This window comes from Nyctereutes procyonoides, unplaced genomic scaffold, assembly GCF_905146905.1.
Source record: "Nyctereutes procyonoides isolate TBG_1078 unplaced genomic scaffold, NYPRO_anot_genome, whole genome shotgun sequence".
NCBI lineage: Eukaryota > Metazoa > Chordata > Mammalia > Carnivora > Canidae > Nyctereutes > Nyctereutes procyonoides.
The window spans coordinates 72,880,479-72,902,890 of NW_026575146.1; the positions used below are offsets into that span (position 1 = coordinate 72,880,479).

The 22,412-nt window shown below is 51.4% G+C and overlaps 1 protein-coding gene across 2 annotated transcripts in view; it reads right to left on the minus strand.

Moving 5' to 3' along the window:
* The window catches only part of AP2A1 (adaptor related protein complex 2 subunit alpha 1), a 33,178-nt gene that overhangs the window by 3,433 nt on the left and 7,333 nt on the right, over positions 1–22,412 (minus strand). For both annotated transcript variants that reach the window (XM_055310748.1, XM_055310749.1), the window contains exons 2-15: positions 16,416–16,484; positions 16,150–16,292; positions 15,616–15,809; positions 8,382–8,511; positions 7,835–7,936; positions 6,241–6,349; positions 2,909–3,059; positions 2,446–2,614; positions 2,177–2,314; positions 1,761–1,943; positions 1,216–1,313; positions 748–979; positions 482–649; positions 237–400 (exon numbers count right to left, since the gene is read on the minus strand). In XM_055310748.1, the coding sequence (XP_055166723.1) occupies positions 237–400; positions 482–649; positions 748–979; positions 1,216–1,313; positions 1,761–1,943; positions 2,177–2,314; positions 2,446–2,614; positions 2,909–3,059; positions 6,241–6,349; positions 7,835–7,936; positions 8,382–8,511; positions 15,616–15,809; positions 16,150–16,292; positions 16,416–16,484 (2,050 nt within the window). The remainder of the gene's footprint in view (positions 1–236; positions 401–481; positions 650–747; positions 980–1,215; positions 1,314–1,760; positions 1,944–2,176; positions 2,315–2,445; positions 2,615–2,908; positions 3,060–6,240; positions 6,350–7,834; positions 7,937–8,381; positions 8,512–15,615; positions 15,810–16,149; positions 16,293–16,415; positions 16,485–22,412) is intronic.

Below are 22,412 nucleotides of genomic sequence, written 5' to 3' on the forward strand. Positions count from 1 at the left end.
GGCAGCAGAGGGCCGGAGAAAGAGAAAGAGGGAGGAGGGAAAGAGAGAAGGAAGAGCAGGCTGAGACATGGTGATGGGGAAGGACGACACAGGGTGGCTAGGGTCAGCCAAGAGTCCAGAGTGGCCAGAGGGAAAGAGGAGGCCAGGGGAAGTGGCAGCCACGGCGACAGAGGCACAGGGACAAGGAGGGGGGAGGGGGCTGTGAGGGGACAGCCCAAAGCCCAGGCAGGTGGTACCTGAGGAAGGCCTCCTCGGGGGTGGGCCCCAAGCTGGGTTGGGCAGCTGGGCCATCGGAGAAGACGTCCACCAGGAGGTTCCCTGCACCCGAGGTCGCTGGGGGTGCGGCTGGGGGAGGGGCTGCCCGCAGCCCCAGGAGGTCAGCGGAGGGTGAGGGCGTCGACTGCAGGAAGGTGCAGGTAGAAGTGAGAAAGGAGTAGTGGCCAGAGGACCCAGCCTCATGGGCCTAGCCCTGGGGACTCACCACAGTGCTAGGGGTGGGCTCTACGCCCCCATTGATGTCATTGCTGCTGGGGTCCCTCCGGCTGTCATCCAGGGCGCTGCCGGCCCCAGGCCCCTTCTTGCGTTTCAACTTGGCCAGGATGGATGACTCTCGCTCCGGGAAGGGCGGCATCTCCTCCAGCACTGTGGCCTGCATGGGCAGAAGGCAAGCGTGGGTCAGGGACAGCCCCATAGCAGAGGAGAGGGAGATCAAGGCACAGGGGCGGAGGAAGGGCCCGTGGTTCTGACCAGGACATCGGTGCTGGCCACCGAGCTGAGCGTGAGATACTCGACAGCGCGCTGCTGCAGCTCCACATCGGCGTTGCGCAGCTGGGAGCCGGCGCGCAGCACACCCTGGATGGTGGCCTTGGTCTCCGGGAAGAGGTTGATGAACTTGATGTAGGTGGACAGCAGCAGAGCCCGGGTGGCCACACTGCACAGGTGGAACTTGGAGTGCAGCAGGGAGAACTGCACTGGGGGGCTGTGCAGGGGGGCAGGGGGGCATCAGCAGGTGGCTCCCCTGCCTCCTCCTGGAGTGCCCCTCCCCCACCCAGAGGCCATGCAGGGCAATGGCCTTTGCAATGCATTGTCCCAGAGGCTCCTGGGAGCTGGGTTCTCCTGCAGTCACATGGTTGTGTGAGAAGCCAAGAGGATCCCTGGGAGCCCCATCACCACCGGCCCTGGACCCCTCAGAAATGCACATATTCACCCTCTCACCTGGAGCGGGGGTCCCCCGCAATCAGATTCCCAAACTCCCCAAGGATGTAGCCGCCAACCTTCACCATGTTCTCGTGGCAGGCTGGGGCCTGGAGTGCCTGGAGGCAGGACAGGACGGGTGAGGATAACAGGAGCAACATGTCCTGGCTTAGGACTGCTCAGGGGTGCCAGGAGCAGGATGAGGCCCTCAACGCCCATTAAATTGCCGAACACTCACGATGCTATGATGTGGCAGGGATAATAGATGGGGGAAACTGAGGCCCAGATCGGTTATGTGACTGGCTCCTGCTCACAAAGTGGTAAAATCAGGTGCCACCTGGCCCCCTTTAATGGGGCAGAGGGAGTGGGAAACTGCCAAACCTGGGGATTGGTGCTGCCCCAAGGCCCACTAACCCTCACAGTGGCCTGTGCAGGCCCGGCCCCCAGGTCCCTTGGTGGGGGCTGCTCTGAGGACAAGGGAGGAGGATGGTGACCACGGGTGGCTGGCCCCACAACCCCAGCTGTCCTTACTCTGCCCACTATGGGGGTGAGGTGGGGGTGCTGACCTCAAAGACGGTCTTGGCAGCATAGCCCTGGACGTCATCACGGTTGGTGACGATCTGTAGCACACGGTACCATACCTCCTCACTCACGTAGTCACCCGCAATGCGGATGAGGTTAAGGATAGTATCCACGTACCAGCTGTAGTCTACTGCATACTTCTCAGCCAGGATGGCCACCTTCAGGACCTGCCAGCCAGGGAGGGAGGACAGGTGTGAGTGTGTGCACACACACATCATAGTGTGGAATAATCAAGTCTGGGCTCACCACTGTTCCCATCTGGAGACCCCAGCCCCCTCCTCCCTCAGACCAGGAGTCTAGGTCCCAAGACCCTCCTCCCTCAGACCCAGGGGTCCAGGCCCCCAGCCCCCTCCTCCTGCAGATACAAGAGTACAAGTGCCCAGCTCCTCCCAGAACTTACAATCTCTTCACGGATGGCATAGTCAGCCGTCTCCAGGTACCTAAGCATTTCTGACACGATTTGCTTGGCATTGCTCCGGTCACACATGGCATAGAGGAGGTCAGCCGCCCGCTGTCGCACACTGACATCCCGCTCCGTCTGAGGGAGGAGAGCAGGTGGGGTATGTTCTAGGCTCTGCACTGGCCTCTGAGCCCTACGCCTCTCTGAGGGAGCAGATATACAGGCCAGTGTACAGGGGCTGGCCTGAGGCAGGCTCCGGCGTGCAGTACCTTCAGGGCGTTGATGACAGTGTCAATGTGGGTCTTGACCGCCTCATGGGAGAACTCGGAGCTGGCCAGCGTGCACATGCTCTCCAGGGCCAGGTAGCGCAGGTTGGTCTCCCGGTGCTGCAGGAACTGGCCCAGCTGGTTACAGGCTCGCACCAGGAGGTTGGGCTCACTGCCGGCAAGACCCAGAGAAGGGGGCTGTGAGCAGGGCCTCCTCCAGGACCCTCAGGACCCAGCTCTTAACTCTGGCCCTCCTCCTGGTCAAAACTGCTCCTGGTGACCCAGACATCTGGGCTGTTGAGCCCAAATGAAGAGAGTCAGAATTCTGCTTTCCAGAAGGGGTCCAGCCCCAATCTGGTGAGCTAACAGTGTACAGCTCATTGTCCTCCCACCTAGAAGTCACAATTCCCAGACCCAATCTCCTAGGATGCAGGAGTCCAGGTCCCCAGCAGCCCCAGGCAGGCACCTGTCATAGTGGATGATGAGGCTGATGGTCTCAAAGAGGATAGCGTTCTTGGCGTTGGAGTGCTGGACCTTCTTGGATTTGGGGGGCTCCTGGGCTTTGTTGAGCACGGTCTCCAGACACTCCACCAGCCGCCCCTTCACGGCAGCATCCTCTGGAGAAATGGAGGGCATGTCCCAGGATGAGCTCTCTGTAGGCCCTGCCCATCGGCTGGACAGGGGGCCGCCCCATGGCTCTCATCTTCCACAGGAAGGGTGCGGGCTGGGATCTCTGCTCCTTCAAGCTTGCCCTTGGTCTCCAGGTTATCAGGGAAGATACCGCTCCAGACCTCGATGGTTGCCCTGCTCTGCGCTGACTCCCACCCCTTTGAGTTTCCCAGTCTGCAACACTGATACCCTTTAGGTTTCTCATAGAGCAAAGAAACCTTTCCCAGAGATGCTGTGAAACCGAGGTCTCCTTGAGGAGCCATCCGAGTGCCTGAGACAGACACACACACGCCAACCAGGAGCTGACACAAATCCCAACAACTGCCATTCTGTGGAATGCAAGGTCACACCATGTGCATAGGGAAAAATGTTGCACGCAAATATATCAGGCAGCTCTGAGCCAAATCCAGAATGCGGGATACCCTTACAATGCAAAACTCTTCTGGTTTCTTCAAAAACAGGTAGTAGGGGTTGGGAGGGCTATTCCAGACCCCCCAAAAGAGATAAAGACATAATAAGATCTAAGTTGTGGTCCTCGATTGTACTGTATTTTGTTCAAGCCATTCAAATAAAGCTGTGGACAGTGGGGGTGGTTTGAATGGTGCCTGGACAGCAAATGCTGCTGTGAAGTGATCCTGATTCTTCTCAGGTGTGACAAGGGGCACTGTGGTTTTGCACAGCATTCTTGGTCTCCTGAAATGCATGCAGACGTATTTTTGAGTGGGGGCATTATGATGTCTGCAATTTCTGTCAAGTAAGTGAGCAAGTAAGTGTGTATTTGAGAGAGCAAGCCAACAAGGGCACGAAGAGCAGCATTAACTGTCTCCATTGGGTCTCTGGGCCTCTCTCATTATGCTATTCTTGCAAGTGATCTTTATGTTTGAAATTTTTCATAATAAAAAGTTGGGGTGAAAGTCAATGTCACAGAATAAAGAGGCAATCCTTCTAGATTAAGGCAGGAATTTATGGGAAATAATTAAATTCAATATTTGTTTCTTTACTTCTTCTTCTTTTTAAAATTTTTATTTTTAAGTAATCTCTATGCCCAATGTGGGGATCAAACTCATGACCCTGAGGTCAAGAGCAGTATGCTCCACTGACTGAGCCAGCCAGGCCTCCTTCAATCCTTGTATCTTAAGGGGTGCCTGGGTGACTCAGTTGATCGGGCATCCGATTCTTGATTTCAGCTCAGGTCATGATCTCAGGGTCGTGAGATAGAGCCCCACATCTGGCTCCATACTCAGCAGGGAGTCTTTCTTTCTCTGTCTCCCCCTGTTCCTCCCCTGCACGTTCTCTCTCTCTCTAAAATAAGTAAACAAATCTTTTTAAAAAATTAAAAAAAAAAAACAACCCACTTCCATCCTGATTGGATCCTATTTTGAACACTGTATGTTGGAGATAATTAAGAAAATCCACAGTGGGTCGAGACCACTGGGGAGCTGTTGTTAGCTCTTCAAGTGTGTCCACAGAAATGCTGCTGTGAAAAAAAATGCCCATAGTTTTTAGAAATGTGCCACAAAATATAAGATAAAACCATCATGATGTCTCTGATTTTTAAATACTTTAGGAAGGGACGCCTGGGTGGCTCAGCAGTTAAGTGTCTGCCTTCAGGTCAGGGCATGATCCTGGGGTCTCAGGATCGAGTCCCGCATAGGGCTCCCTGCAGGGAGCCTGCTTCGCCCTCTGCCTATGTCTCTGCCTCTTTCTCTCTCTCTGTGTGTGTCTCTAATGAATAAATAAAATCTTAAAAAAAAAAAAAACACTTCAAGAAAAAAAGAGCAAAGTAAGAGCATGTGTGCACAACAAAATGTGAAGTCTAGATGATGGGTACTCTATCTGTCTGTACATTGGAAAAATTTTTCATAATAACAGTATCAGAGAAATTTCTTGTAGATAAATTAGGGATGGCCTCTCTTCCCCGGCACCATTTGCTTGGGGCCATGGCTACAATTCCTATAACGCAGAGGGTGAGAGGAAGTGAGGTGCCTGCTCTGGGCACACCCCAAAAGATGAGGCAGGGTTCCTGGGATGCAAGTGAGCTTAGAGATCTGCCTGAGGCTTGAGCTCTTCCTTACAGGATGAGAAAGGAGCCAAGAGGGGGAACAAGGCTTCCCTAAGGCCACGTAACAAAATTCAACACTGGCTTTCACAGTCTGGAAGGGGCCTCTGGTGTCACCTCCATTATTATAGTTGACTGGCATATGCCTGCACACTCTGGTATGTTTGCACACACAGATGTGTGGACACACACAGACTTGCACACCTGATCATGCATTCACAGATATACACATGTGTGCACACACATGCTCGTGCACAGCTGGCTGTGAAGACTCAGGGCCACACAGCAGTCCCTGGCTACAGCGGGTGCTCAGTACCCTGGGTGAACCAAAGGGAACGAGCTTATCAATCACCTGCTGCGTGCTGACCACATAGCATGGGGTCCCTCAAAATTGCTCTGTGAGGTCAGGGGAGCTGAGGAAAGGGGAGCTCAGGGTGAGCCATGGCCTATATGGTAGAGGTCCAAAGTACTTGGAGCCAGATGGTGGTGTCAGGCTCTGCCTCTTAAGTCACTGCCTGGGCCTAGAAGGGTGAGGTCTCCTCTCCAAGCCTCAGCCTCCCTGTTTGCATATTGCAGGGATGACTCCCCCTCATCAGTTCTGTTGGGAGGACACAGACACCCCTGGTGTGTGACCTGGCTCACACGAGGCTCATCATCCACACCATGGCTGTGGCCTTGAGCAACAAGGTCACAAAAATGTCTAACAGACCTATGCTAATTCAAACAGCACCTCCTGGAATTGCCTGGAATCACCCCTCCATCTGCTGGGTGACCCTGGCCAAGGACCTCCCCTCCCCCAGCCTTAGTTTTGTCACCTACAAAATAGGTGTGACAAAAGCCCCTATGTTATAGGGCTAGATCACAAGCACAAGCATGTCTTCACAGGGATCCTGGCCCCACAGCAGGGGAGCAACAAAACACAAGTGACCTATTTGATTCTTTGAGCTGCCCTCCCCCATACCTACAGCCTCACAGAAATCCTGACAGACCCCAGGCCCTGGCCCCCACTGTCCCACCACCAGATCAGAGGCCCCAGGTCCCAACCCAGATGGGCTCAGCGGCAGTGGTACCTGGCGGTGGGTAGCACTGTAGCAGCCGCAGGAGCTTCACTGAGAGCCAGGGCGCTGGGACAAAGTAGTAGGTGTAGTCCTGCAGGTCGGTGGAGGCCGAGGACACAATCTGGGGACGGAACAGGGGGTGAGGCATGGACAGGGAAGGGCATGGCACAGGGGCAGGGCAGAGCAACACTATCTTCCCAAGGGGGTGCAGAAATCTGAGGCCCAGGGAGGGGAGTGAGGAAGCCTGGGGAGGCCCAGGGAGGGGAGTGAGGAAGCCTGGGGCACAGTGAGTGACCTAAGCCAGGGCTCGCTGGCTTTTCCAGTAATGCTGCTGTCCAGTAGGAAGTCTGCCAATCTGATCCCCTTCAGTGAGCCCCCTAATCCAAATAGCAGCTTCACAGTGGTCTGGGTTCCTCCAGTTATCATAGATCACACCAGTTCACTGCGGACTTGTGTCCTTGTCGCTGTGCCCCAGGACTGGAAGCAGCTCAGGGGCAGGAACCAGCTCTGCCCCTTTTCTAGATTCTAGGCCTAAGACAAGATCAGATGTAAGAAAGGCTCAGGGAAGATGTGGGAAAATTAGTAAAAGAGTGTGGGACTTTCTCTCCTTATGGCAAACTCTTGCTCAGCCTGGGAAATCCCTCTTCCAGGAAGCATCCCCACCCTGCCCTGTGCCACGGCCATGATAACACATATGTGCCCTGCTTCCAGTGTCACTGTCTGGGACTCCCAGACCAGCCTGGCATACGGGAGTATTCAGGGGTATGGTGAATGGATGACAAAGCGATCAAATGAGCTGGTATGTTTGTTCTCTTGGCCTGAGAATCCAGGCCTCTTCTTACCTGCCTAGGAAAAGTTTATATTCACTCTAAGTGTCAATTCAGGGGATCACCTTTCCCAGGAATCCTTCCTAGACTTCCAGGCTGGTTAAAGTGCCTCTTTTCGGGTCTATAATGCCCTATACTACTTCCATGACAGCACAGATCACCCCTTTTAAGAAAATCTGGGATGGTCAGCCTGCCTTGCAACATCCCCACCCCCCTTCCCCTCCCGCCAACAGGACAGAGCGCTCCAGTAGAGCTTGGGTCTGACTCATCTGTGTCCCCAGAGCCTGGCACACAGGCAGCCTCAGGCCATGTTCCCAAGACAGGGGTGAAGGTGGTAAGAGGAGCAGAAGGAAGGAGAGGAAAGGAGACATATGAGAAAGAGGGTCAGGAGAAACAGCAGGGAAAGTAGGAAGAGGCATGAGATAGTGGGGCAAAAGGGAGGATATTAGAAGAGCCACTCTCACCTCCTGGGCACTCAGAACACTCAGGCCCATACTAATGTTATATAGACTGGCTCACAGCAGCTACACTGTGAGATGGGCACTGGTACTGTCCCCCATTGAACGGACGGGGTAAGTGAAGCCCAGAAAGGTAAAGTCACTTGTCCAGGGCCACACAGCCAGGAAGTGGCTGAACCAGCATGAACCTAGATCAGAGGCTGAGTTTGTAACCACTGTGCTGGGCTGCCTCTCTGGGAGAGTGAGGGGACCAGGAAGGTGCTCCAGGGAACAGAGATGGCCAGGCCGGCCATCTACAGCCCACGACCGGACCACACCCACCCGGCTCAGGCGGGACACCGCCAGGGAGATGCATGTCTTGAAGTCATCTGGGTTCTTCTTGCAGAGGCAGGTGATGAGGCTGACAGCTGCCGTGACCACACCCTGCCGAGGCAGATAAGCGGCAAGTCAGGGCTACCGGGCTGGGGGTCAGCCTGGGGACAAGGGTCCAGGCTGTAGACCTGAAAGCAGAGACTCAAGGGCTGAGTGGGTAATGGGTGATGGGGACACTGGGCAGGATCCCTGGGCAGTCGGGGGCAGGTGGGTATCAGGGATGGATATGGGGGTTTCTGGACACTTGCAGGGACTTAGTCACTTGTCCTTAGTGACAAGTACTAAGGACACTAGACCAAGATCTCTATGTGCCTGAGTAGAGGCAGGGACAGAGGCAGGGGTGGGCCCTGGGCATCCAGGTGGGAATCAGGGCAGGGGTGGACAGTCCCTGGGATTTTCCATGGGTGTCCGGTGGAAGGATCTTTGGGTGAATTACTGGGGGGTGGCTCTGGGAGCCAGCAGCCTGGGGTCTCCAGGTGCCAGGCAGGGGGCTCACCATGTGCTGGTCATTGAGCAGGTGCACCACACGGGCCGTCCACTCGCCCATGGGCACTAGGTCAGGTGAGGCCTTGTACAGCCGTAGCAGGCACAGGGCCGCACTCTGTTTCACACTGTCCATGCTGTCCCTATGGTGACACGATTGGGTAGGAGGATGGTCAGTGCGACCCCAGCCCCACACAGATCTCCCCTCCTCTCCTGCTCCTCCTCAGGAAGGGTAGCCAGCAGCAGTTGGGCAGAGCCAGGTGGACCAGAGATCCAATCTGGTGCTGCCCTCCTCACCCACCAAGCCTCAGTTTTTTTTATCTGCAAAATGGGTTCCATCTCAGTCACCTTGGGGGCCACTGGCAGAACAATGCAAAATGTCAAGCCTGGCTGTGCTCCTTCATTCCTTTACCAAACACTTACTTTGTGCCCACTGGGAGGCTCAGGGGTGAACACACTGGTCCAAGTGACTGTCCTCACAGAGCTTACTTTCTAGCCAGGCAGTCAGTATCCTAGCGCACACACCAGATACCGTTTGGTTTCAGTGCTATGGCACCAATGAGTGCCAGGTACAAGGAGCACTGGGAATGCTATTTGGCAAAAAGGCCTCTCTAATAAGGCAGGTGAGTGGAGAACTGGGTTTAATGAGCAAAATCAGAAAATCTCTGTACTGCACAACCCAGGGAGAGGGCACAGCCTGTGTGGAGGCCCTGGGGCAGCCACGGGCCTACGTGTGGCTGCAGTGAGTGAGTGAGCAATGCGGGGGGAAAGGTGGGGAAATCGTATGGAGGGACAATGAGCCAGACCATGCAAGGCATCAAGAACCATGGTAATGACCCTGCTTTTACCTAGGGGGACATGAAGCTGCTGCAGGTGACAAGCAGGGAAGCACCAAAATCGAGGGGAAAGTGGTAAAAGCACCACCCAGAGCCCTTTTGCTCTGACCCAGGCACCCTGTGTGACTAACTCATTCATCTCTTTTGGGCAAACTGAGGAACTGGGGTCAGACATGCATGCCTGAGGTCCTGACTGATGGAGTGCAGTTCTAAGGGAAGCTGCTGACCCTCACTGATGGGTGGTATTATGATGATGAGACTGTTTTTGGACTCTTTACCTCAGGAGGAATTAGGGAATGAATAAAGGACACTGTGGACGAGAAGCTGGCACAGACTCAAGCACAGAGGGGGCATGCAGGGATGTCCTGACAGCCCAGGCTCTGGCCTCAAAGTCAAGGGTTTCCTAGACAGGACCCAACCAAAGCCTGAGCAAAAGACACAGAGGATGTCCCATGAGGGATGAGCCACACAAGTCAAAGGCCAGGTGAAAAGACATTTCAACAGATGTGCAAGAGAAAACAAGAATTGCAGCGACAAGGCAGCTCTGATTCCTCCTGCCAGCCAGGCAGATGCATGCATGTTGGCCAGGCCAGGAATACAGGAGCCCTCATTGCAGACATGGGAACAGGCCCTCAGAAGAGGAGTGGGGCCACCCCTGGTCAGCATGCCACTGGGAGCTATGCAGAACATGCCCAGTGATTCTGCTCCTGGACACCCACCCTGAGGTGGACACATGTGCATGTCCAAGGTGACGGCTCCAGAATGTTCAATGACCAATGGTCATTAACTTAAAACCCAAACCAGTGGAATGGTCTCTTCACCACTGTCACAGCTCATATGTCATGTGCACTGACCCTGAGCCATGCTCTGTTCTAGGTGTTTCTCCAACCCTTGTGGGAGGTGACCTGTACCATCACCTCCAGCTATGTGTAAGGGAACTTCCACCCACACACTGAATGGAGGAATAGGAGTTATTTATCACCTTGGGTAATTTAAACAGAGACTATATGACTATTTTAGTAAAGCTTAAAATTATGTAAATGCAGGAGTGCCTGGGTGGCTCAGTCAGTTAAACATTGGTCTTCATTCAGTTCAGGTCATGATCTTGGGGTCCTGGGATAAGCCCCGCACTGGGCTCCAAGCTCAGCAGGGAGTCTGCTTGAGATTCTCCTTCTCCCTCTTCCCCTCCCCTTGCTCAAGTTCTGTCAATAAATAAATGAAATTAAAAAACAATAACTATGTAACACAGGTGCGTATGCCCAGGTATCAAAGGACAAGGAGGTACAATGGGAATAATGACCATCGAATGCAGGGCACAGGGAGGGAGAAGAAGATGGAGAGGATATGAGGGGTGTGAAGGGGGGAAATTGAACTGTTTCCCTTCTTTAAAAAAAAAAAAAAAAAGCTGTCATACCATAATGACCCAGAAATTCCACACCCAGGTATCTACCCATGAGAACTAAAAACAAACTTCACACAATGTATTTGTACATTATTCAAAGGAGTCAGAGGGAAACTTTTTGATGAATGGATAAATAAAATGCAGTCCCTCCAGGCAGTAGTATATTATTATTGGGTCATAAAAAGGAAATAAGTATAGCTGCATACAATATGGAGGAATCCCGAAAAAGTTACGTCAAGCGAAAAAAAAGCCAGACAGAAAAGGCCACGTATCACATGCTCCCATTTATCTGAAATGTCCAGAATAGGCAAATCCAACGAAACAGAAAGCAGATTAGTGGCTGTCTGGAGTTAGGGCGAAAGGCAATGGGAAGTGAGCTGCTAATGAGTATGGGGCTTCTTTTTGGGGTGATTGGAATGTTCTGGAATTAGTGGCAGTAGCTGCACAATACCGTGAATGTATTAAAGACCACTGAATTTTACACTGTTAACTGTTAAAACTTGGAATTTTATCTTAATTAAAAAAAAAAAAACCTGCCCAAAAAAACATATTCCTCTGTGCCCCAGTCACCGTCAAGACCAAGTTTTGGGTGTCTAGAGGATAGCCAAGCACTGAGATAAGCCCAGCCTGGCCCCCACTCTGGCAAGACATTCGTTCCTTGGTGTGAAACTGGAATATCACCTCTGCTCAGATGAGTCTGTCACACTGGCTGTTTCCTTGGTCCTCACAAGCACCAAGTTCTGCCTGTTTGGGTTGGCCGGCAATTTTGCCACAACTGATCACTCCGTCCTCTGGGTAAGTTTCTTCGAGTTCTGAGCCATTGCCCTTTCTGCACTTTCCTCCCATTTCCCTGGCCACAGACCTCGACACACTGGGCCACTACCAAGTGATCTTAGGTCACTTCTCACATTCCCCGAGGGACTTTATCTGGCTACAACTTTAATCACCGTCCATCCTGCGCTGTCCCCTACGGTGGCCTCAACCACATGTTACTACTGGACACAGGAGGTGGGGCCAATTGAAACTGGTGTGTGTACATTACCCTCACATGTGGTGAGGAAGTAAACCACTACATGGATAATTTTCATGTCGATCCAGTATCCAAATGAAAATACTTTAGATGGACCAGGTTAAATTAAAATAATAAAATAAGTTTCATCCGCTTGTTTTTACTTTGTCTGATGTGGCAACTAGAACTGTGGAGGATGTGTGTGGCTCGAGTTCTATTTTTAGAGCTCTGTCCACGTCTCTCCCACACTCCCTCTCTGGCTCCAACTGCCTGTCGTCCAGCTGCCTACTGGACGTCTCTGCCCAGATGTCCAATAGGCACCTCACATCCAGAAGAGCAAAATCCAGCTTGGGTCCTGCCTCTTGCTCCCCTGCTTCTCCCCAGGCTTCACATCCACCTATCTATTCAAGCTCATTCTCTCCTGCTTTCCCACCCCATGTAATCCATGCTGTAAGCTTCACTCCCAGAACATACCCAGTGATAACCTCTACTGCTACAACCCTGGTCCCAGCCACCATCAGCTCTGACAACAACAAACATCTCAGTGTCGCTACCGCCACCCCAGTTTCTAGTTCTGCATATGGGTTCTTGAGCTACTTGATTCTGAGGATCAGCCTCTTTCACTGGTTCTGGAATGTTCTCCAGCATTATCCGTTCAAAAGTGCCTCTGTCATATTCTCTTCCTTCTCTTCCCCTAGAGCTCTAAAGATTTTGGTTTTGTTTATTGAGTAATCTCCACACCCACCTTGGAACTTGAACTCATGACCCCGAGATCAAGAATCGCACGTTCTACCAACTGAGCCAGCCAGGTGTCCCTCTAGAACTCTAAATAGTAGTATGTTAGACCTCTTCCATCTTCCGTGACTCTTAACCTCTGTTTTGGAATCTCTCATCTCTGTTTCTCTGGGCTGCATTCTGATTGGTTTCCTCAGTTCTACTCCTTGTTTACTAATTCTGCTTTGGCTCTGTTGATCCTGCTGCTAAGCCAGACTACTTAAATAATTTTTTTCACTTCTTTTTCAAATCTGCTTACACTTGTTTTTTGTTTTCTTATTTATTGAAACATATTACACATATTTATTTTACATTGTATATGAATGTTCCAATTCAACTGCTATTTCTAGTTTCCTTTCTGCTGGTTCTTCCTCATGGTGTCCTGTGGCCTGTGTTTAGTGAGATTTTTGACCTTGAATTACTCAAGCGGGATCCCTGGGTGGCGCAGCGGTTTGGCGCCTGCCTTTGGCCCAGGGCGCGATCCTGGAGACCTGGGATCAAATCCCACATCGGGCTCCCGGTGCATGGAGCCTGCTTCTCCCTCTGCCTGTGTCTCTGCCTCTCTCTCTCTCTCTGTGACTATCATAAAAAAAAAAAAAAAAAAAAAGAATTACTCAAGCAACTTGAAGCTTCATCTGTGGTGAGGGCAGGCTTCTCCAGAAAAGGCTTGCTTGCTTCTGTCAGGCACTGGGCTACTACCAGTTTAAATCACTTTAAACTAAAGATTGGCTTAAGAGTTTTGTAGTCAACCCAAGTAGGGAGAAATCAGGCTGAAAACCAGTGTGTGGGCTGCTCTGACCCAAGGTTCAAAACAGGTAATTTTGCTTATAGCCCCCAAGGGGATTTATTTCTAGGTCATTCTCACTTTGAAGTGTGGCCTCTGGAGCCTCTCCTTGGACAAGCTGTGTATCCTGTTCCCAAAGGCTGCAGGGCCCCAAAACCAATATCTAGGTTCACCCTCTAAGCAAAATCTGGCTTTGACCCTCTGCTCATCTTTCCTCTTAGCTTGTAGCCTGCAAGCTCCTTACTCTCTTGCTAGCTCATGAATACATTGAAGAATATTTCCTTTCCCCTTTTATCCCACATTGATACGTTTCAGCAAGAGCATTAGTCAGGAATCTAGTCCACCATGTTGCCAGAAATATAAGTCGTACCTTCTCCCACACCAAGCTGAGTGATCTTTTAAAAATACATAAAATTTAAAAAATAAACAAATAAATAAATAAAAATACAAAGCTGGGATCCCTGGGTGGCGCAGCGGTTTGGTGCCTGCCTTTGGCCCAGGGCGTGATCCTGGAGACCCAGGATCAAATCCCACATCCAGCTCCTGGTGCATGGAGCTTGCTTCTCCCTCTGCCCGTGTGTGTCTCTGCCTCTCTCTCTGTGTGACTATCATAAATAAATAAAATTTAAGGTGATCCCTGGGTGGCGCAGCGGTTTGGCGCCTGCCTTTGGCCCAGGGCGCGATCCTGGAGACCCAGGATCGAATCCCACGTCGGGCTCCCAGTGCATGGAGCCTGCTTCTCCCTCTGCCTGTGTCTCTGCCTCTCCCTCTCTCTCTGTGACTATCATAAAAAAAAAAAAAAAAAAAAAAAAAAACCTTTAAAAAATAAATAAATAAATAAATAAATAAAATTTAAAAAAAAATAAATAAAAATAAAAAAATAAAAATACAAAGCTGGGATGCCTGGGTGGCTCAGTGGTTGAGCGTCTGCCTTCCGCTCAGGGTGTGATCCCAGGGTCCTGGGATCAAGTCCTGCATCAGGCTCCCTGCATGATGCTTCTCCCTTTGCCTATGTCTTTGCCTCTCTCTCTGCGTCTCTCATGAATAAATAAATATTTTAAAAATGATAAATAAAAATACAAAGCCAATCATGTCACATGCCAACTTAAAACATGCCAAACCCTCTCACTTCAATTAGAATAAAATCCAAACTCCCCTTATTCTATTTCTTGTTCACTGCACTCTAGCCACAAAGACTATCTCTTGGTTCCTTGAATACAGAAAGCTCATGCCTCAGAGCCTTTGCACGTGCTGCTCCTTTCACTTACTCTCCAACATTTTTTTTTTAAGACTTATTTATTTATTCATGAGAGACACAGACAGAGAGGCAGAGACACAGGCAAAGGGAGAAGCAGGCTCCTTGCAGGGAGCCCGATGTGGGACTCCATCTGGGATCCCAGGATCACGACCTGAGCCAAAGGCAGGCGTCCAACCGCTGAGCCACCCAGGTGTCCAACATTTTAAAATAATTATCTTCTCATCATTCTAGTCTCAAATTATAAGTCATCATCTTGGAGAGACCCTCCCTGATGAGTGTATTTAAGTAGCTTCCACCACCACCTCCCTCGCCCCCTACTACTGTTTTGTTTTCTTCACAGCATTTATCACTATCTGAACTCATCTTACTTTTTATGTATATATTTGCTCTTTGTAAGCTTCCTGTAAAATGTAAGCTTCCCGAGGTTGGGCACAACAGTCCTTGCTTCTCCCTCCTGCCTCCCAAAACCCACAACAGTGCCCAGCACACTGCAGGCACTCAAAAAATATTTGATGAATGACCTGCCTCAGGACTCCAGTGCCTTTCATGCCTTTCCCCTTCACACAGACAGCAACTCCTCGTCACCCAGGTCTCAGCCTGATGCTACAACCTCTAGGAACCTCTCCCTGATCCCTCAGACTAGGCTAGGTGTCCAATGAAATGTCCTTCCAGACTTCTGTGCTCCACCGCATGGTTCCAAGAGTAATTATACATTTCACTCTGCAGTCATTCAATATTTCCCACTCTGGGCCATGAGTGCTTGGGAAGACAATGACCATATCCATTTCTGGTCATGACTACATTCCCAGCAAGCAGCACAACACAACACTTTGCATGCATATATGCTCAACAAATGTTTGCTGAATGAATGAACCAAGATGCAGAAGCTCTGGAGGGCTGTTGCTGGTGTAACTTAATAGTTATCACCTCATCTATACTAGATATTAAAGGTCAGTTAATCAGATAGACACCCCATTGGCTTTGTTGGGTTGGCGTTGTACCACTGAGTTGGGTTGGTGAGATGAAGACAGAGAATCACAGGGCTGAATCTAAGCCCAGCATTATCCCCACATCCTGGCTTGGAGGTCTTGGGCAGGTGACACAAGCTCTCTGACCCTCGAACGTGGCTAAACCTTGTCTATTCCACTCCAAACCCCAGCCCACCTGGGTCCCCGGTGCCTCACCCAGCCACCAGGATGCGCGGAATGTCAGCAGCAAAGGCCTCGCCCATCTCACGGCTGCCCACGTTGGCGATGCAGTGCAGGGCCAGGCACATGAAGGTGGGGTTGCGGCTGGCCAGGTCGTTCTTGATGGCATTGTTGATGAGCCGGATCAGCTCAGAATTTGAGTTCACCAGAACGGAGATGAAGAGGTAACCCTGGGTGAGGAAGGTGGGAACCCTGTGGCTAAGTGATCCTAGGTTCCAATCCTCTGACCCTGGAGTCTGTACTTTTAGCCCCTTCCTCCCTCAGACCCAGGAGTCCAGGTCCCCAGCCACTTCCTCCCTCAGACAATTTCCTCCCTCAGATCCAAGAGTATAGGCCTCCAGCCCCCTCCTCCCTCTAACCCAAGAGTCTAGGCCCCCAGCCCCTCTTCCCTGAGACCCAGGAGTCCAGGTCCCCAGCCCTCTCCTCCCTCTAACCCAGGAGTCCAGGCCCCCAGCCCCCTCCTTCTCAGACCCAGGAGTCCAGGCCCCAGCCCCTCCTCCCCAGACTCACTATTTGCTTCTCTGTGTACTTGTTGGAGCTGAGCAGATTTACGGCCTCCATGTGCCCAAAGTCAATGTCATGGCCAAGCAGGAAGATGAACAGCAGTTTACACACATATTTTTTCTTACTGTAGCCATCTAAGGCTTTGTCCCCTAGGGCCAGAGGGAGCAGGAAAGGGGGGGGCAGATGAGGAAGGATCATACCTATAAGTCCCAAGTATCCTAGTTCCCAGTCCCCTCCTCCCTCAGACCCAGGAGTCTAGGCCTCCAGCCTACCTTTGAACTTAGAGCGGATATTGGCCAGTTCCTTGTTGATTCTCTTAATCTCTGCCTCCTTGCTCTTACCTGGGGAGGAGAAGGCAGGGCACGTGATGAGGGTCCCAGACAGTTGAACTATCCGTCCTCTCTTTCCTTGGCCAGGTCCCTCCAGCTGGAAGGGCACACTCCTTCCTCCCTGGGGCCCCAGGCCCCGGGGCTTAGGCCAAGCTTGGGTCCCATTTCTAGCTGGGAGGTGGGAACCATGGCTTGTTGGTCTTTATGACCAAAAGGAGAAGCCTGGCACACACTATGGGGTGATCCCCAACTTGTCCCTCTTTCCTCCTCTCACTGTGGTCCTCGAACTGTCCTTGCCCTGGGGTCTCCTGTCTCCACCCACAGTTCTGGTTATGCCTCCACCACCAGCCCCTGGAACTGGTCTGGCAAGAAATATGTGACGAGGGAACAAATGAATGAAGGGCTTGGATGTCTTTTAGCTGTCTCCCAGGGCCCTCACCACTACCACATCCCCACCAAGTTCAGCATCTCCTGAAAACCTGCTCCAGTGTTACGAAGGTCCCACTGCCTCCCAGTCACCAGGCCAGATCCTTGGGTTCCGAGCTTGCCCTCTCCTGTCCTATCCCTCCTTACATCCTGTTGGTCCTCTGCCGCCAGGCCCACAGACCCACTACTTCCATCTCCTGGCTGCCAACCTCTCCCCAAGCTATGTGCGACATTCCTACACGTCTGACAAGACCCACTTATGGGATGAGTCTAGAGGGTTCTCCCTGGCCCCACAGGCCAGGTCCTGTGCTCCCTGTGTTTCTTGATACCCAAGCACCTCTGTCAGGGTAATCTCACTGAACTGTGATCAGGTCTTGGCCACCCTCACAGCTTGCTGTGTCCCTCGTCATGTCCCCTAGCTCCACTGGAGCCAGACTTCACCATTTCGTCCTTGACAGGCACATCCAAATGGACACCTGGGCATTCCACACCTCCAGTCAGGCTGTTGCCATGTTCTCTTGGCTTGACCTTCAGAATACTGGGACCATCTCCTACAACCTCCTCACCCAGACCCGATGCTTGCTCACCTAGATTACTGCAGTAGCCTCCTTTCTGACCTCCTTGCCTCCTGCTGGGAGGGGGGACTCCACCCCATGGCTACCTAGCCCTCTGGCCCTGCCCTGGCCATCCCACCAATATCACCTCTCACCACGTTATTGAGTGTTTCACCCCACTGGCCTCCACCACTTTCATGGACACTCCACGTTCCTTCCTATCTCAGGGAGGGGCCTAATATGTGCTGTACCCTCTGCTTGGGTCCATTTCTCAAGTTATCTCCTTGTCACTTCAGTCTTAGCTCTTGTCACCTCCTCTGAGAGGGTCTATTCTGACCAGTTCATTCAAGCCAATGCCTTATCCTTGTTTCCACCATTAAAAGAAAAAAGTCCTCCCTAGCATCTTTCACACCATGTAACTATTTTTATTGATATTTACTGTACAATCTTCATTTTTTTAAAGATTTTATTTACTTATTTATGAGAGACCCAGAGAAAGAGGCAGAGACATAGGCAGAGGGAGAAGCAGCTCCATGCAGGGAGCCCGATGCAGGACTCAATCCTGGGACTCCAGGATCACGCCCTGGGCCAAAGGCAGGTGCTCAACCAGTGAGCCACCCAGGCATCCTTGGCTTCCACTTCAGATTAGGAATATCACAAGGGAGCTTCCAGAACAGTACCTGGCATACAGCAAGTGCTTAATAAATGTCTGGCCACTTGAACAAAGGCCTGCTCAGATTTATGGCCGTGTCATCCACCTCCCTGAGCAGGTGGCCAGGCACCTGGCAGGCTGTGTGCAATGAGCGAATGAATGAATGAACAGGCAAGGGTATGAGCTCTCCTTGTCTTTAGAAATCCTGCCTCACTTTCAACTCCAACTTTCAGGGAAGCTATCAACTACTCCAGGAAGCCCTCTCTGATTAGTACCCAGGGCTCCTGCCAACCAGCCCCTGAGCTGCACTGTCCAATATGGCGGCCACCAGCCAGGCAGCTCTTGAACACCTGAAATATGGCTGTTCCAAACTGAGGTGGGGTTTAGGTGGCAAAGACACACTGGATTTGGAGGACTGGGTAGGAGAAAAACAAGCATGTAAAATATCTCATCGAAAATTTTTTAAAATACTGATTACAGGGATCCCTGGGTGGCGCAGCGGTTTGGCGCCTGCCTTTGGCCCAGGGCACGATCCTGGAGACCCGGGATCGAATCCCATGTCGGGCTCCTTGCATGGAGCCTGCTTCTCCCTCTGCCTGTGTCTCTGCCTCTCTCTCTCTCTGTGTAACTATCATGAATAAATAAATAAAATCTTTAAAAAAAAATACTGATTACATGTTGAAGTGAAGGGCATTTTGGTATCTTAGATTAGGTAAACGTGTTTTAGTAAAATTAAATTTACTAGTTTCTTTCTCCTTTCTCCTTTTTTCTTTCTCCATTACGATGTGGCTACTGGAAAAGTTAAAACCACATGTGTGGCTCACACTGCCTATGAGACACCGCTGTTCCAGGGCCTCCTCTGGGCTCCCATGTGGTCTGTGTCACCTCCAACAGAGCACATGCCATCAGTGTCGGGGTCTGCCCCTGTCCCCAGACCACACGAGAAGACCCTAGAGGGCAGGCCGAGGACCTGCCACTTTTCTGGGCAGCAACTCCATGTTGCAAGGGTCTACTGAGTGCCAAGCTCAGAAAAGGCATGAAGACATGAATAAGGGCCTCCATCCTCAGAAAGGGGGTGAAGGGCCTGGGGATGAGGGTGGGAGAGTCTCTGGAGCCCCAGGTGAGGAAGGGCCAGTTCCTCAGGGTGAGCTTGAATTGGCCTGTGTGGCCCCACAGGCCACCTGATCCTTCATTTATTAGTTACACATTTCCAGAGCCCCAAGGGCCAGGACTGAGTGGGGCTACGCTGAGCACCTTGGACCCACGCAGACCTGGCCCTTCTGATCTGCCCCCAGGGGTTCCTGCCCTGAGAGGGCACAGGCGATGGGCCCTGTCCCCACACCTGAATGAGATGTGCAGACAGAGGCTGCCCGGGGCCTCGGTGTTGGCTGCCAGGAGGAAGGGACATTTGAGGAGAGCTCTGAAAGGTGAGGAGGGTTCAGGAGCAGTTCACCGGGTGAGGGCGGCCAGAAGGAAGCTACACCACTGTGGATGGCCTGCATGAGGGTGGCAGCAGGAGGAGGAGGCCCCAGGACAGGTAAGGGTGCAAGGTGGGCCCTGGAAACCAGTGTGCCTGCTCTATGTTATTCTTGAGGATGACCACCAACTGCTTTAAGAGCTTGCCTTAAGGGATCCCTGGGTGGCGCAGCGGTTTGGCGCCTGCCTTTGGCCCAGGGCGCGATCCTGGAGACCCGGGATCGAATCCCACGTCGGGCTCCCGGTGCATGGAGCCTGCTTCTCCCTCTGCCTGTGTCTCTGCCTCTCTCTCTCTCTCTCTCTCTCTCTCTCTGTGACTATCATAAATAAATAAATTAAAAAAAAAAAAAGAGCTTGCCTTAAAACTATTCTGTAGGGACCAGGAAAAAAACACCCTCTTTTATAAATGGACCATGTATTACAGAGCACCTGCTTAGGGACACCTGGGTGGTTCAGTGGGTGAGCGTCTGCCTTCAGCTCAGAGCGTATGATCCCAGGGTCATCGGGCTCCTTGCAGGGAGACTACATCTCCCTCTGCCTATGTCTCTGCCTCTCTATGTGTCTCATGAATAAATAAAATCTTAAAAACAAAAGCATCTGCTTAAACTTCATCACAGAGAGATGGGCATTTGAACAGCAATTGAACTTGAAGCATTCTCTGGACTTCATTTAAACCACTATTAAAAGCTTCAAGGGGCACCTAGGTAGCTCAGCGGTTGAGTGTCTGCCTTTGGCTCAGGTCATGATCCCAGGGTTTTGGGATCGACTCCCACATCAGACTCCCTGCACGGAGCCTGCTTCTGCCTCTGCCTATGTCTCTGTCTCTCACAAATAAAAAATAAAATCTTAAAAAAAAAAAAAGCTTTGAGATACAGGCAAACTAAACTATGGTGTTGGATGATGGAGTCGTGCTTATTCTTGTGGGGACAGGGGAGGGGCCTGGGAGGGTGAGCAAGGAAGCTACTGGGGATGGGGGATGTTGTGTCTGCCTCTGGGGGCTGATTCCACAACTGTGTTTAATCAGGAAAAGTTCATCAAGCTTGACATTTAGGATCTATGGCCTTTTTTTTTTTTTAGATTTTGTTTATTTATTTATGAGAGACACACAGAGAGAGGCAGAGACACAGGCAGAGATAAAAGCAGACTCCCTGCAGGGAGCCTGATGTGGGACTTGATCCCAGGACCCCGGGATCACAACCTGAGCCAAAGGCAGACACACTCAATCTCTGAGCTACCCAGGCATCCTTCTGTGGCCTTTTTAATACATATTCTATCTCCGTATATATACATATATGGATATAAATTATTGTTCTTGTATGTTAAATTACACATAAATATGTGTTCATAGAGAAGTAATCAGCTATGCAAAAGACTGTGCCAAGCAGATAAGGACAATCTGAAGAATATTTAGAGAATATACATATGTGTGTGCATATTTTTTTAATAGTCTTTAACTATCCACACCTATTTGATATTGCCTCCTGCACAATTGATATACTTTGCTATAAAAAAGAATTCATGGAGTGTCTGGGTGGCTCAGTCGGTTGAGTGTCTGCCTTTGGCTCAGGTTGTGATTCCAGAGTCCTGGGATCGAGTCCTACATCAGGCCCTCTGCTCCCCAAGGAGCCTGCCTCTCCCTCTTCCTCCCTCTGTCTCTCATGAATTAAATAGATAGATAGATAGATAGATAGATAGATAGATAGATAGATAGATAGACAGAAAGAATAACAGGGGCACCTGCGTGGCTCAGTTGGTTAAGTGTCTGCCTTCGGCTCAAGTCATGATTCCAGGGTCCTGGGATTAAGCCCCATGTTAGGCTCCCTGCTCAGCAACTCCCTCTCCCTCTGTCACTCCCTCCAACCCCCTCCTCATGCTCTCTCTCTGTCTCAAATAAATTAATAAAAAATCTTAGGAAAAAAAAACCAACAACACCGAATTCACAAAGAGAAGAAAGCATCAAGTGTCCAGAAAGAAGGGTCTGCAGCCTTGGAGGGAAAGCATCCTAGCAGAGGGCACAGGCTCTGCAGGGATCTAGAGGCAAGTAGTAGCCTGGGTGCCCAGAGATAGCACATGGATGCTACTGAGGGTAACACATGGGACAAAGGGGCTGAAGACAGCTGGAAGAGAATGGGGTTAATGGAAGGAAGGACTTTCTGGCACTCAGGCCCAGCCAGTGGCAGGGGAATGAGTTCACCATCACAGGAGGCATGAAACCATGTCTGGGCATCTTAAAGGGATTTCTTATCCTCAACCATTTCTTGGGCCAGGCTCAGAGATGAGTCACACGAGCCCTGTTCTGGGGGAGCTCCTGGATTGAAAAGGAGGGTGTTGGGGACAAGCGAGTACTTTGACACACACAAACATGATGGGGGCTGGGAGGCTGGAATCAGCCCAGGGGAGGAAATCTTCCTGGTACACAGCTCCTGGGATTTGAGGATCAAAAGATGGAGTTGCAGAAATAAGAGGAAATGTGCTCTAGGTAGTGCAAGGGCCTGGAGGTTAGTGCAGCAGGCAAGGCCAGACCTCCCAGCCTCTTCTGGGTTTTCTCAGGGTGCTGGGAGACATGGGAGGCTGCAGGGCCCTCTTCTGCTGGTAGCTCCAGGTGTGAGGAGCATGTGGGTGGAATAGAGGGCTTGCTGCAGGCTAGGGCAATGGGTTGCTGAGCAAAGACCTGCCCTACCTTGGGGGTTTCACTAGCAAGTGGGGCGGGGGTGGGAGAGATAAAGCCTTTGCTGCAACATCAGATGGGTCTGTCTCTGCCACCAAAGGCATCCTAAAGGGACGCTGGGGTGGCTCAGGGGTTGAACATCTCCCTTTGGCCCAGGGCATGAT